The sequence below is a fragment of the Sus scrofa genome, chromosome 13 (genome assembly GCF_000003025.6).
Source record: "Sus scrofa isolate TJ Tabasco breed Duroc chromosome 13, Sscrofa11.1, whole genome shotgun sequence".
Lineage (NCBI taxonomy): Eukaryota > Metazoa > Chordata > Mammalia > Artiodactyla > Suidae > Sus > Sus scrofa.
In genome coordinates, this window is record NC_010455.5 from 30,292,580 (window position 1) to 30,306,820 (window position 14,241).

At 42.4% G+C, this 14,241-nt stretch overlaps 1 protein-coding gene across 5 annotated transcripts in view; it reads right to left on the reverse strand.

Annotated features, from left to right (window-relative positions):
- SCAP (SREBF chaperone) overlaps positions 1 to 14,241 on the reverse strand; it is a 67,364-nt gene that overhangs the window by 39,318 nt on the left and 13,805 nt on the right. For 4 of the 5 annotated variants that reach the window (XM_005669481.3, XM_021068614.1, XM_021068615.1 and 1 more), the window contains exon 2: positions 4,876 to 5,095. In XM_005669481.3, the coding sequence (XP_005669538.1) occupies positions 4,876 to 4,997 (122 nt within the window). In that variant the 5' untranslated portion in view covers positions 4,998 to 5,095. 5 annotated transcript variants of the gene reach the window in all.

The window sequence follows — 14,241 nt, forward strand, 5'->3', positions numbered from 1 at the left end:
TATAGGGCTCGGCTCAGGTGTTCTCCTCCCAGGAAGCCCCCCTAACACTGTGCCCCTCTGCACCACAGCTAGGTCACTTCCGCTCTGCACAATATCCGATGGCGCTGCAATTATCTGTCTCAGGCTGAGATTGTGGGATTTTGAGGGGAGGGACTGTGATCCACATCACTGATCTGGCACATTTTTTGGCATATATTACAGCCATTTTTATTGAGGTGGCTATCAAACCCAACTTTATCCTCTCTCCTCAATTTCTGTTATGTAGGGCCACTGCCTCAAAAAGCCTCTCAGTCCTGGAGTTCCCGTCGTGGCTCAGTGGTTAACGAATCCAACTGGGAACCATGAGGTTGTGGGTTCGATCCCTGCCCTTGCTCAGTGGGTTAACGATCCGGCATTGCCGTGAGCTGTGGTGTGGGTCGCAGATGCGGCTCGGATCCCATGTTGCTGTGGCTCTGGCGTAGGCCAATGGCTACAGCTCCGATTCGACCCCTAGCCTGGGAACCTCCATATGCCGCGGGAGTGGCCCAAGAAAAGGCAAAAAGCCAAAAAAAAAAAAAAAAAAAAGCCTCTCAGTCCTCTGTCTAGGCAGATCCTGCCAGGCCCAGCTCCTGGCCCACTGCAGCTAAGACCCTCTTTCTCAGGCTTCTTATTCATGGAGCAGATGTCTTGCAATGAAAGATAGCAGCACCAAACAGTGTCCTTCATAAAGTTCATATCACCATGGTCAAAGTACAGATTTGTGATCTGCCACACAGACCTGCCAGTTGCAGCACATACCACTAATACCACACCACACTAGTTTCATCATCGACAAAAGAACCGGGAATAACAGCCACCCCCAAGGATGTTAGGCAACCAAATGAAACATCATGTGTGGAAGCACCTGAGGACTGACAAAGCCAGTGAGGATGAGTCTTCCTTTCCCTCCCATCAGCCCAACCCTACCCTGAGCCTCACCCACGCCTTTTTCTGAGGACTGATATTCAGCCAAAGCATCTGTGGGATATAAGGCAGTTTCCCTGCCCAGTTTGGCGGCATTTGGCCTATACTGAGTGTTAAATATTGTCATTATCATAGATATATATATAGAAATATATAGCCTCTTCCCCCATCCCATTCTAATTCACCCTGAGTTGAGGAGTCTTCTACACTTGAGTTTTCATACCAGAGGCCCCCACATCATAAATCCAATAACAGTATGTTTTGAAACATTTGCAGGATATCAAATTGTTCATTCAAACATAAAGCCTAACTGCACCCAAGAAGCTGCTACACAATCCTACATTCCCTGTTCAGGAAGCTGCCTGGTCCCACGTGGCCACACCTTATCGTCAGAAGATGAATGGCAAAGAGGAAACGTCCTCTCTTCCTGTAGCTGGAGTTGTCTTTGTGGAAGGGGAATCACAACAACTACCTCTACAACCTGAACCACACATACAGAAAACAAGTTCAGTTCAACACATTCATCCACCGTGTATTTACTTGCCACCCTCCATGCACAAAAACACATACAAAGAGGCCATCAAGGAACTGAGAATTTATAAAAGGGGAGCTGGACCCCACTCACCTCAACAGAAGACAATACGAGTGATAATAACCATGAGTGTCACCACAAACTACCACTCCAGATGTTAGAATGAAATAGAGAGCACTTTTAGCTAAGATGTGGTAGAACTTCAGAGACATTTTCAGTAAAGACACACAGCCTAGTAGTTCTCAGCATGTGGTCTCCAGGTCTAGGAACCTGTTTAGAGATGGACATTCTTGGGCCCATCCAGACCTGATAAAGGAGAAAACAGACTGTGGTCCAGCAATTGTTTTTTTTTGGCTACACCCACAGCATGCGGAAGTTCTGAGGCCAGGGACTGAACTCACACCACAGCAGTGACAATGCCGGATCCTTAATCCACTGCATCGCCAAAGAACTCCTAGAAATCTTGTTTGGCATGCCCTCCAAGTGATTCTGATGCTAGCTCAGGTTTGGGAACTCTGCCCTAGCATGCAGGCCAAGCCTAGAAAAGTATGATTTTGAAAGAGAGATGGGTCAATTATCTTAGAGGATTCACCATCGCCATGACATGGAAGCAACTTAAATGTCCATTGACAGATGAATGGATCAAGAAGATGTGATAGGAGTTCCCGTAGTGGCGCAGCAGAAACAGTCTGACTAGGAACCATGAGGTTGCGGGTTCGATCCCCTGGCCTTGCTCAGTGGGTTAAGGATCTGGCGCTGCCGTGAGCTGTGGTGTAGGCTGCAGACGCGGCTCGGATCTGGCGTTGCTGTGGCTCTGGCATAGGCCAAAGGCTATAGCTCCAATTCAACCCCTAGCCTGGGAACCTCCATGTGCCCCAAGTGCAGCCCTAAATAGACGAAAAGACAAAAAAAAAAAAAAAAAAAAAAGAAGAAGAAGAAGAAGGAGAAGATGTGATACACAGAGTTTCCACTGTGGTGCAGCAGAAACAAATCCAACTAGGATCAATGAAGATGTGGGTTCAATCCCTGGCCCTGCTCAGTGGGTCAGGGATCTGGTATTACTGTGAGCTGTGGTGTAGGTTGGAGATATGGCTCAGATCCCACTTTGCTGTGGCTGTGGCACAGACCAGCCACATAGATCCAACTGGACCCCTAGCCTGGAAACTTTCATGTGCTGTGGGTGCAGCCCCAAAAAGCAAAAAAATAAAATAAAATAAAAAAAGATGTGGTACATATACATAGTGGAATACTACTCAGCCACAGAAAATGAATGTCTTTTGCAGCAATATGGATACAACTAGAGATTCTCACAGTAAGTGAAGTCAGAAAAAGAAAGACAAGGAGTTCCCCATGTGGCTCAGCAGAAATGAATCTGACTAGCATCCATGAGGACCCAGGTTCAATCCCTGGCCTCGCTCAGTGGGTTAAGGATCGGGCATCGCCATGAGATGTGGTGTAGGTTGAAGATGCTGCTGAGGTCTGACATTAATGTAGCTGTGGCTGTGGCTGGTGGCTGCAGCTCTGAGCTGACTTCTAGCCTGGGAACCTCCATATGCCGCGGGAGCGGCCCAAGAAATGGCAAAAAGACAAAAAAAAAGGGGGGGGGAATGAATATATATGTATGAGTGGGTCACTTTGCTGTAGAGCAGAAACTGGCTCTACACTGTAAATCAACTATACTTAAATAAATAAATAATGCTAGGAATAGGAAAAAAATTAACTTAGAGACAAAAGACAAGCAAATCCAAGAGCTGCATTCTCAGAGAACTCCTAATTCATCAGTTTCCGGATGTAGCCACAAGTATCTTGCACTCTGTATAACACAAATTAAAGTTTAAACATGAGTACAAATACACTACACCACGGAGAGAAGCGTCTGGGGCACAGAATGCCAGAGGTGCAGGCAACCAGAATCTATAGGTCTGGATTTGAATTCCAGTTTCCCTACTTATTAATTGTATAGACCATGCAAGCCTCTAATTCTCTAAACCACTTTGGTTACAGGGAAATATAACTGAGCTACTTCCTAAGGCTTTTATAAGGACTGATGAGAGATTTAATTACATACCTGAAGCACTAACATAGCCCCCAGCAGGAAATTCTCATTGAAAGATGTTCATCTTTCCCAGTCCTAATTAGAGAAGAACTTGGGATCATTAACAACTGAACAGTGAGTTCAGTCTTGAACCATCATTCTACAACATTAGATGTACAATGAATCTAGAAACCAGAATTCTCTCCAGAGATAAGGATAATGAGGTAGGTGCCATTCATGACTGTCAAGTGTTTTAGACCAAGAGGACTATCACATAGCATCTTACATCAAGCCTCTCCTTGGAGCTCCTCTTGTGGCTCAGTATGTTGCTGTGAGCTGTGGCGTAGGTCGCAGACGCAGCTCGGATCCTACATTGCTGTGGCTGTGGTATAGGCTGGCATCTACAGCTCCAATTAGACCCCTAGCCTGGGAACCTCCATATGCCACAGGTGCGGCCCTAAAAAGACAAAAATATAAATAAGTAAATAAAGCCTCTCTTTTTATAATGTCCTCATGAGCCACAGTCTTCAGAGTTCTATGGGGCCTTGTGACAGAATGACAGACGTGGAAAGAGCGTAGCTACAGCTCATACAATAGTCCTTGGTGAGCACAGCAAGCCCCAAGAATCAACCAGAGGTCAGAAGGAGGCTCCACATAAACACAAGAAAATGACTTGAAAGTAGAAAACCAATTCTCTGGGGTTAGCTTGCAAGATGGTGCCAAGGACTGTTCCAATGGACTTTTCTTGCAATACTCTTAACCAGGTACCAAAGGCAGCTGCCACTGTTGAGAAGAAAATTAAAAGATTATTCTTTTCAATTATCTTGCAGTTTCTTAGAAGCATCTAAATATTATTTTGAGGCGAATTACCAATAATGTGAACAAATCCGGTGACTCATCAGGTCAAAGTCAGCCTGGACTGTTTTATTTATTTTTATTTTGGTTTGTTTTTTAGGGCTGCGCCTGCGGGATATGGAAGTTCCTAGGGGTTGTCTTGGAGCTCCAGCTGCCAACTTATGCCACAGCCACAGCAACTCGGGATCCAAGCAGCACCTGTAACCTACACCACAGCTCATGACAATGATGGATCCTTAACCCACTGAGCAAGGCCAGGGATCGAACCCATGTCCTCATACTAGTCAGGTTCATTTCTGCTGAGCCAAAACAGGAATTCCCAGCCTGGACTGTTTTAGTTTAATGGCTAAACACACCCCAGGACTAGAACTCTCCACTTGGCAGCTCCAATGAACCTCGAGTTCCATTGCCTAAAAGGCATACACAGTCCAAGGGCTACAGAGCAGTCAGGGTTAGGAAATCTATTGTCTCAAGACACTGGCCCACCACATCCAAGGCACTGGAAACATACCAGCAGGCTAAGATGCAGAGCCCCGTGAAGAGAATGATGGGGATGGGGTAGGATGCACAGAGCAGCCCATGGTTGTAGAAGGCCTGAGATATCTTCTCACGCAGCCTTTCAGTCAGGGTCATCCTCAGCTGAAGTCACCTTGCTGCCATCCCGGAAAGTGACCATGGATCAGCCTGGCACACGTTGGACAGCACTGACAATGGATACCATCTGCAGGCACCTGGCAAGGAGGGAGAAAAGCCAATTAATAATGATGACTTGACCCTGCACATAGGGTTGCCGGAGGAGGTGGCAGAGACATGGACAGGAAAGTGTATCAGGATGCCTACATGCAAGATCTGGAGATGTCAATCCCAACACACACACACACACACACACACACACACACACACGAACACACAATCTTGGTTGGCTTATAGTGCCTAGGAGGCAGTGTCTAAGTCAGTCTAACCAAAGAAACCAAAAAACTGTGCCTCTAGCTCTAATAATAAACTCTCAATCCTCTTCCATATTAGGCATTTCTAAATGCCCTAGAGACAGCATTTTTCTTACACATGGCACAGGAAACCACGCCTGTGTAACCGACAGCACCTTCAGCTGCTCTTGGCAAAATGGGCATTTTGGACATCCTCCCCCAGCCTCCTTTCTCTGTGCACAGGCCAGATTGAAAGAAATCCTTGGGAAAAACATTATACAGGACTGATCCCTCAAAAAACACATTCTTGCACAAACAGTGATTCCCAGATAAAGAAAGTTCAGAGGGGTCAGCCCTCAACATAAAAACACCAAAAGGCTTAGGCTTCTGATACAGAACAAATTTCACAGTGACAACAGTACTGGGTAGAAGTCTCTGCTCCTGGTCCTGCAGTTTTCCCTGGGAGCATGTGAGCACCCTCCTCCTACAGCTTACCAGGATGCTTTCTCCTTCTTTGAGTAACAGCAGCCCAGTGTGGCTTAGATAACCACCTCTCTCTACAGGATTGGGCCTAGTAGACAGTCAGTGAAGGTGCTCCTCCCTGACTCTTGTCAGGCTGGTTGGGCCTCTCTCCCTGGACTTTGACTTATGAGCAGAAAGAAGCAAGAACTGGAAAAGGTGGTAGTTATTCATCCCCAGAAGGTACCTGCTCCCAAGATCGCAGGCTACTCTGGCTCCCGTCTTTTCCTTTTTTTTGAGCCACACCCACAGCATATGGAAGTTCCCAGTTCCCAGGTAGGGGTTGAACAGGAGCTACAGATGGTGGCCTATGCCACGGTCACAGCAACACCAGATCTAAGGCGCGTCTGCGACCTACACCACAGCTCATGGCAACACTGGATCCTTAACCCACTGAGCAAGGCCAAGGATTGAACCCATGTCCTCATGGATCCTAGTCAGGTTCGCTACCACTGAGCCACAATCAAATTCTCAGGCTCTGGTCCTTTCTGAAGACATGTTCATCAGCTTTTCTTTCCAGTTTGGGAGATATTCCACAGCCTTCCAATAAGTCCTCTTTTTGTTTCTGTGAGCCGAAGTTAATTTCTCTTGCTTCCAAGCAGAGAATCCTAAACCAATAAAGTCAGAATAGAAAACTCAAGCAGAAGGGCCGAGGGATCCAGAATTCCTTTCCTTACTGAGCTTTCCAATGAAAGCCAAGTTTAAATTCACTTGCTTCACGTTACTGTTTTCTTTGGTCTGTACTATAGTGAACCTGCCCAGACATGTGTCTTGGCTGGAGTAGGCTCACTGATGAAAACCCAGGCCAAAGACATGACTCCTCAAAAGTGTGGGATCAGAAAGGAGAAGCAAAAGGAATCGTATCACAGTCAATTCACAAGAAGGAACAGCTAGCACTCCATCCACGTTCCTGGAAACACAAGTATTAAGTGCATATACAATTTTCCAAACCAAGAACCTTCTTAGGAAATATTACAAAGAACCTTCTGTGAGTCAATTCAAAAAGACAATAGATAGAGGAACCAGCAGATAACAGCTGCTGGCCCAAGAAGCAAAGGTGCTGACAACAGCTCAACCATTCACAAAGCTCACCTGGACCATGACAGGTCAAAAAAGGTCCCACAGCAGGGGACCAGCAACAGTGCTCAACACCCAGCATAAACAAGGACTCTGCTCCTATGACCCCAACCATCCAACCTGCCTCCAAACATCCATCCTGCCCCCAGTGGGGAAACAAACTCTAAGGACATATATACCTGTGGAGAAACACTCTCAAGAGGATCCCCGAAGAAAGACAATCATAAACGAGTGGTAGCTTTTCCAACCTCAGTCCTCTGCCAAGCCCCACATCTCTACCCTGAAATGTCCCTACGAAGCCCTCCAGGAAACTGTGATCCTACTAATCCCAATCTCCTTCTCAGGCCTCTTCTGCACACAAACTGGCAACACAAGAAGCAGGAGTGGTGGGATGGGTTCTCTTTACATGGAACTACTACTATGATGGAAAAAAAATCTCACTTCTATTTTACAGCAAATACAAATCTTTCTGACACGACCAGAGTCATTTTCAGCTTCCACTGATATTTATTAGTTATACAAATTGTTAATTTTCATAGCACCTGGAAAACAAAGTTTAAAAAAAAGAAAAGAAATGCAAATTTCAGTTCATTATACAGCCCACCTACCTGAAGCTACCAAGAGAGGAATTATTCATCTGTACTCCACTGTATACATTTTAATGCAAAGCTATTCTAAAACAAAATTTATCCAGCCTGAACCAAAAACCTGTCCTTCCTACACTGCCCCACACTTATAAATTTCTTTAGATCAAAATCTATAGCTCTTGGAGTTCCCATCGTGGCACAGCGGAAACGAATCCAACTAGGAACCATGAGGTTGCGGGTTCGATCCCTGACGTCGCTCTGGTGTTGCCGTGAGCTGTGGTGTAGGTCCTGGATGCAGCTTGGATCTGGCGTTGCTGTGGCTCTGGCGTAGGCCAGCAGCTGTAGCTCTGACTAGACCCCTATCCTGGGAACCTCCATATGCTGGGGATGTAGCCCTAAAAAGACAAAAAAGACAAAAACAAAAAACAAAAAAACTATAGCTCTGAATTTGGCTTCCTGAATTTAAAGAGACAATTACGAAAAGGATAGAGGCTCTGGGGTCCTGAGTGGACCACATTAAATAAAAATGTGAACCATCCTGTCAAATGCCTTTGCAGGAGTCCCCACTACAAGCAAAAACAAAGAAGCCTGTTATTAGACACCTAAATTACAGAGCTGTACACATAAAGAAACACTACTAGAACCAGGACAAAAAAACAGCCCTGAGGAAGTCTACAGAGAGGACAGGCTCAGATCAAGTCTGATCCACTGGCTCAGAAGATAAAGAACAGGAAGGAACAGAATGAGTTGAAGAGGGTATACTGGGGACAGAGGCTCATCCCACTTTGTCACAAGCTTGCTTAAGGTGTCCACGATTCTAATCCTGTCCCAAATGAGAGAATAAACGTGGAAGTTTTAGGAAAAGTCACACAAAAAATACATATTAACAGAGGACATGATTTTTTTTAACAAAGATAGTCTATTTATTTTGTGCCTGTATTCACCAAATTCTCAGCATTTAAAATCCTCTTCAACTCACACAAATTAAGAATCAACTGGAGTTTCCAACATGGCTCAGTGGTAACAAACCCGACTAGTATCCATGAGGAGGCAGGTTGATCCCTGGCCTTGCTCAGTGGGTTAAGGATACAGTGTTGCCATGAGCTGTGGTGTAGGTCACAGACTCAGCTCTGAGGTGGTGTTGCTGTGGCTGTGGTGTAGGCCAACAGCTGCAGCTCCAATGTGACCCCTAGCCTGGGAACTTCCATATGCTGAGGGTGCAGCCACAAAGAGCAAAAAAAAAAAAAAAAAAAAAAAAAAGCATTTGAAATATCTGATAATGCAATGTTCATTTACTGAGAAAGCCTCAGAATCCCTAGCAGGGCTGACAAAAGGTGTATTTACTGACTGACAAAACCCAGTCAGTAAAGACTGAATGAGATGACTGCTTTAGATGGCAAAGACAGCAACTCAAGACTTCAAGGAATGTGAAAAATCAAGGAAACATGATACCACCAAAGGAACACAAATAAATGGAGATCCTCCATCTGACTAATAAAGAATTCAAAATAGGTGGGGTTTTTTGTTTTTTGTTTTGCTTTTTAGGGCCACTCTTGCGGCATATGGAGGTTCTCAGGCTAGGGGTCAAATCGAAGCTACAGCTGCCAGCCTATGCCACATCCACAGCAATGCAGGATCCAAGCCATGTCTGAGACCTACACCAGAGCTCACTGCAATGCAGGATCCTTAATCCACTGGGCGAGGCCAGGGATTGAACCTCCAACCTCATGGATCCTAGTTGGATTTGTTTCCGCTGCACCTTGATGGGAACTCCCAAAATAGGTGTTTTAAAGAAGCTCAGTGAGCTACGAGAAAACAAAGACAATTCAATGAAACCAGAAAAACAAATATATGAACAAGACAAAAAGCTTCACAGAGAGGTAGAAACAATTTTAAAAAAAGATCAAATAGAAATTCTGGAGTTGTTCTTGCCCTGGCACAGTGGATTAAGGTGTTGCCACAGCTGTGGTGTACGTTGCAGCTGCAGTTTGGATTTGCTCCCTCACCTGGGAATATCCATGTAGTGCAGGTGCAGTGGGAAAAAAAGAAAAAAAAAAAATCCTGGAGCTGAAAAACAAAATGAATGAAATGAAAACGGAACAAGAAAGTATTAACAGCAGAACTGATCAAGCAGAAGAAAATTCATGAAGTCAAAAATAGGTCATTTGAAATTATCAAGTCCAAGGTGAACAAAGAGAAAATAATGAAAGAGTGATGAAAGTCTACATCAATCAAAGAGTATCATCAAGAGGAACAATCTAACCATCACTGGAGTCTCAGAAGGAGAAGAAAGGGAGGAAGGGGAAGAAAGCTTTTTTAAAGAAATAATAGCTGAGGTCTTCCCAATCTGGCAAGAGATCTGAACATCCAAGTTCATAAAGCTCATAGGTCCCTGAAAGATATCTTCCAAGACACATATCATAAAACCATCTAAAATCATAGACAAAGATAAGTTTAAAAGCAACAAGAGAAAAAAATTCCTCACATACAAGAGAACCCCTGTAAGGTTATCAGTGGATTTCTCAGCAGAAACCTTATAGGCCAGGAGAGAGTGCAATGACTAATTCAAAATGCTACAAGAAAACAACAACAACAAAATCTCAGAAAGTTTCAAAAACCAAAACTTGAATTTCACAAAGAGATAGAAAAAATTTTAAAAAACCAACAATTTACATAGAATTTATGTTGTATTTACAAGCATGTATTGGGTATTTTAAGTAATCTGAAGATAATTTACAGATTATATGTAAATACTACTCCGTTTTATACAAGAGATATACACATCTATGGATTTTGGTATCCACGGGTTGTGGGTAGGAGGGGGGATCCCCATCCACCCACAGATATTGAGGATGACTGTACTCTAATACTATAATCTGGTGGTGTGTTAATCTCACAACTCTAGTATAAAGGTTAAAATACAAAAACACTAAAAATTACTACAAGTACAATAATTTCTTAATGAATAACCAATATAAAAAGATGTAAACTATGACATCAAAAACATAAAATATGGGAGTTCCCATTGTGGTGCAGCAAAAACAAATCTGACTAGGAACCATGAAGTTGCAGGTTCGATCCCTGGCCTCACTCAGTGGGTTAAGATCTGGCATTGCCATGAGCTGTGCTGTAGGTCACAGACACGGCTCAGATCCTGCGTTGCTGTGACTGTGGTGGTGCGGCCCTAAAAAGCCAAAAAACAAAACAAAACAAAAACATAAAATGGGGTGTTCTTGCTGTGGTGCAGTGAATTAAGGATCCAGCATTACGGCAGCTGTGGCATAGGTTGCAGATGTGGCTCAAATTTGATTCCTGGCCTGGGAACTTCCATATGCCACAGGTGCGGCAAAAGAAACAAACAAACAAACAAACAAAACCCTATAAAATGGGAGAGGAGAGTAAAAGCACAATTTTTGTATGCTATCAAAGTTCAGTTGTTACTAGCTTAAAATAGACCGTCCTGTCTTAAGTAATTCTCATGGTAACCACAAAACAAAAAACCAAAGCAGATATAAAAATGATAAAGAAAAGCAAATCAAAACTTACCACTAAGGAATATTCACAAAAGAAGACAGCAAGAGAGGGAAAAAGAAACAAAGAAACTATGTCAGACACAATAAGATATCTTTAGTAAATCCTTACCTGTCAATAATTACTTTAAATCTAAATTCATTAAATCTTCTAATCAAAAGGTACAAAGTAGCTGAATGGAAAAAAAAAATAAGATTGAACTACATGCTGCCCATAAGAGACTTTCAGCTTTAAAGGACACAAAAAAGACTTAAAATGAAGGGATGAAAAAGATAGTGCATGTAAGTGGAAACCATAAGAGGAAGGAGTAGCTATACTTGTATGAGACAAAACAGACTTTAAACAAAAACTTAATAAGAGATTACTTTAAAAGATATAATGATAAAGAGGTCAATTCAACAAGAGAACGTAACACTTGTAGATATGTATATACCCAATATATTAAGCAAATACTAGGAGATCTGATGAAAGAAACAGACAATACAGTAATAGTAGGGGACTTCAATATCCCACTTAAAACAAAAGATAGATTATCCAGACATAAAATCAATAAGGAAACATCTGAACTTGAATTATACTTTGGACCAAATGGACCTAGGAAACATATGCAGATTATTTCATGCAAACAGCAGAATACACATTCTTCTCAAGTGTACATGGAACATTCTCTGATATAGCTCTTAAGTTACAAAGCAATTCTTAGCAAATTTAATAAGAATGAAGTATCTTTTCTAATCACAATAATATGAAACTAGAAATCAATAATAATAGTAGGAAAACTGGAAAATTCACAAATTTGTGGAAATTAACACACTCTTGAAGAACTAATGGGTCAAGAGGAAATCTAAAGAGAAATTTTATAAATTGTGGCACAAAAAGGGAAACACAGCATACCAAATCTTATGGAATGCAACAACAGCAGTTTTAAGAGGAAAATTCATAACAATAAAGCCTATATTTAGAAAAAAGAATGATCTCAAATATTCCTTTGACACCTTAAGGAACCAGAAAAAGAACAAACTAAGTCTTCTACTTGGAAGGAAACAAAAAGACCAGAGTGGATTTAAATGAAATAGACTCTAAAAAGATAGATGAAAACAAGAAGATCTTTTTTTTTTTTTTTTTGCTTTTTAGGGCCATAGCTCCAGCATATGGAAGTTCCCAGGCTAGGGGTAGAACCGGAGCTACAATTGCCAGCCTACCCACAGCCACAGCAATGTGGGATCTGAGCCACATCTGCAACCTATACCACAGCTCACAGCAAAGCCAGATCCCCAACCCACTGAGCAAAGCCAGGAATCAAATCCGCATCCTCACAAATACTAGTCAGATTTGTTTCCACTGAGCCATGACTAAAAGACTACTATGAAAAATTAGATACCAACAAATTTGACAACCTAGAAGAAATTAATAGATTCCTAGAAACATACAACCTACCAAGACCGAACACACTGATTACTAGTAAGGAGACTGAATCAGTAATCAAAAACTTCCCTACAAATGAAAGTCTAGGACTAGATGGCATTACTGGTGAATACGACCAAACATTTAAACAGGAATTAATACCAATCCTTCTCAAACTCTTCGAAAAAACTGAAGCGGGGGAGTACTTCCAATCTCATTTTATGAGGCCAGGACTACCCGAACATCAATGCCAGACAAGGACACCACAAAAAAAGAAAATCCCAGGTCAATATCCCTGCAAAACTGGATGCAAAAACAGTCAACAAAATCTTAGCAAATTAAATGCAACAGTACATTAAAAAGATCACACGCTACAATCACGCTGGATTTATTCCTGGGATGCAAGGATGGTTCAACACGTATCAATAAATGCTATACACCACATTAGGAGAATGAAGGATAAAAATTATATGATCATCTTAGATACAGAAAAAACATCTGACAAAATTCAACATGCTTTCATAGTAAAAACTCTCAACAAATTGGGTAGAGAAGGAATGTACCTCAATATTATGAAGGCCATATATGACAAGCCCACAGCCAACATCATAACCAATGGTGAAAAGCTGAATTTCCTATAAGAGCAAGAACAAGAGAAAGATGCCCACTCCTGCCGCTTTTATTCAAACAAAGAATCAGAATCCTAGCCAGAGAAACTAGGCAAGAAAAAAATTTTTGGAATATTTAAATTGGAAAAGAAGGAGTTCCTGTTGTGGCTAAGCAGTAATGAGCTAGTATCCATAAAGATGCAGGTTCAATCCCTGGCCTTGCTCAGTGGGTTAAAGGATCCAGTGTTACCATGGGCTGCAGTATGGTTTACATACATGGCTCCGATCTGGCGTTGCTGTGGCTTAGGCCAGTGGCTACAACTCTGATTTGACCCCTAGCCTGGGAACTTCCATATGCCGCAGGTGTGGCGCTAAAAAGACAAAAAAAATGAAAAATTAAAAAAAAAAAACATGGATTAATGTGTACAACAGAAAGTCCAGAAACAGATCCAAACATACATGATATGTGGCAAAGTGTATCATATATAGTAAACAATAGGGGATATTTAAACTGTGTTACAACAAACGCATGGCCAATTTGGAAACAACTGTTGTACTCACAACTCACACCAAAATAAATTCCAAACAGAAAAAAAGACTAAAAGGTAAGAAATGAAGTATAAAAAGTACTATAAGAAACCACAGGATAATTTTTCATACTCTTCTATGAGGGAAGATCTTTCCAGGTTTAATAGAGAACTCAGAAGTCTTAAAAGGCCAATGAACATGACCCAGTTAAAAAACGAATTTTTTTCCATGACAAAACCATCCTAAATAAAAACATAGGAGTTTCCGTCGTGGCGCAGTGGTTAACGAATCCGACTAGGAACCATGAGGTTGCGGGTTCCGTCCCTGCCCTTGCTCAGTGGGTTAACGATCCGGCGTTGCCGTGAGCTGTGGTGTAGGTTGCAGACACGGCTCGGATCCCGCGTTGCTGTGGCTCTGGCGTAGGCCGGTGGCTACAGCTCCGATTCAACCCCTAGCCTGGGAACCTCCATATGCCGCGGGAGCGGCCCAAGAAATAGCAACAATAACAACAACAACAACAACAAAAGACAAAAAAAAATAAAAAATAAAAAATAAAAACATAAACAACAGTCTATAAAAATACAACTAAAATTTATAATCAGTGATGAAGTACCAAGTTCCTTCATACAGAAATAATTTTTCTAAAATAATTTTTTTTTTTTCTTTCGAGTCTGGGACCTACTCCACGGCTCACGGC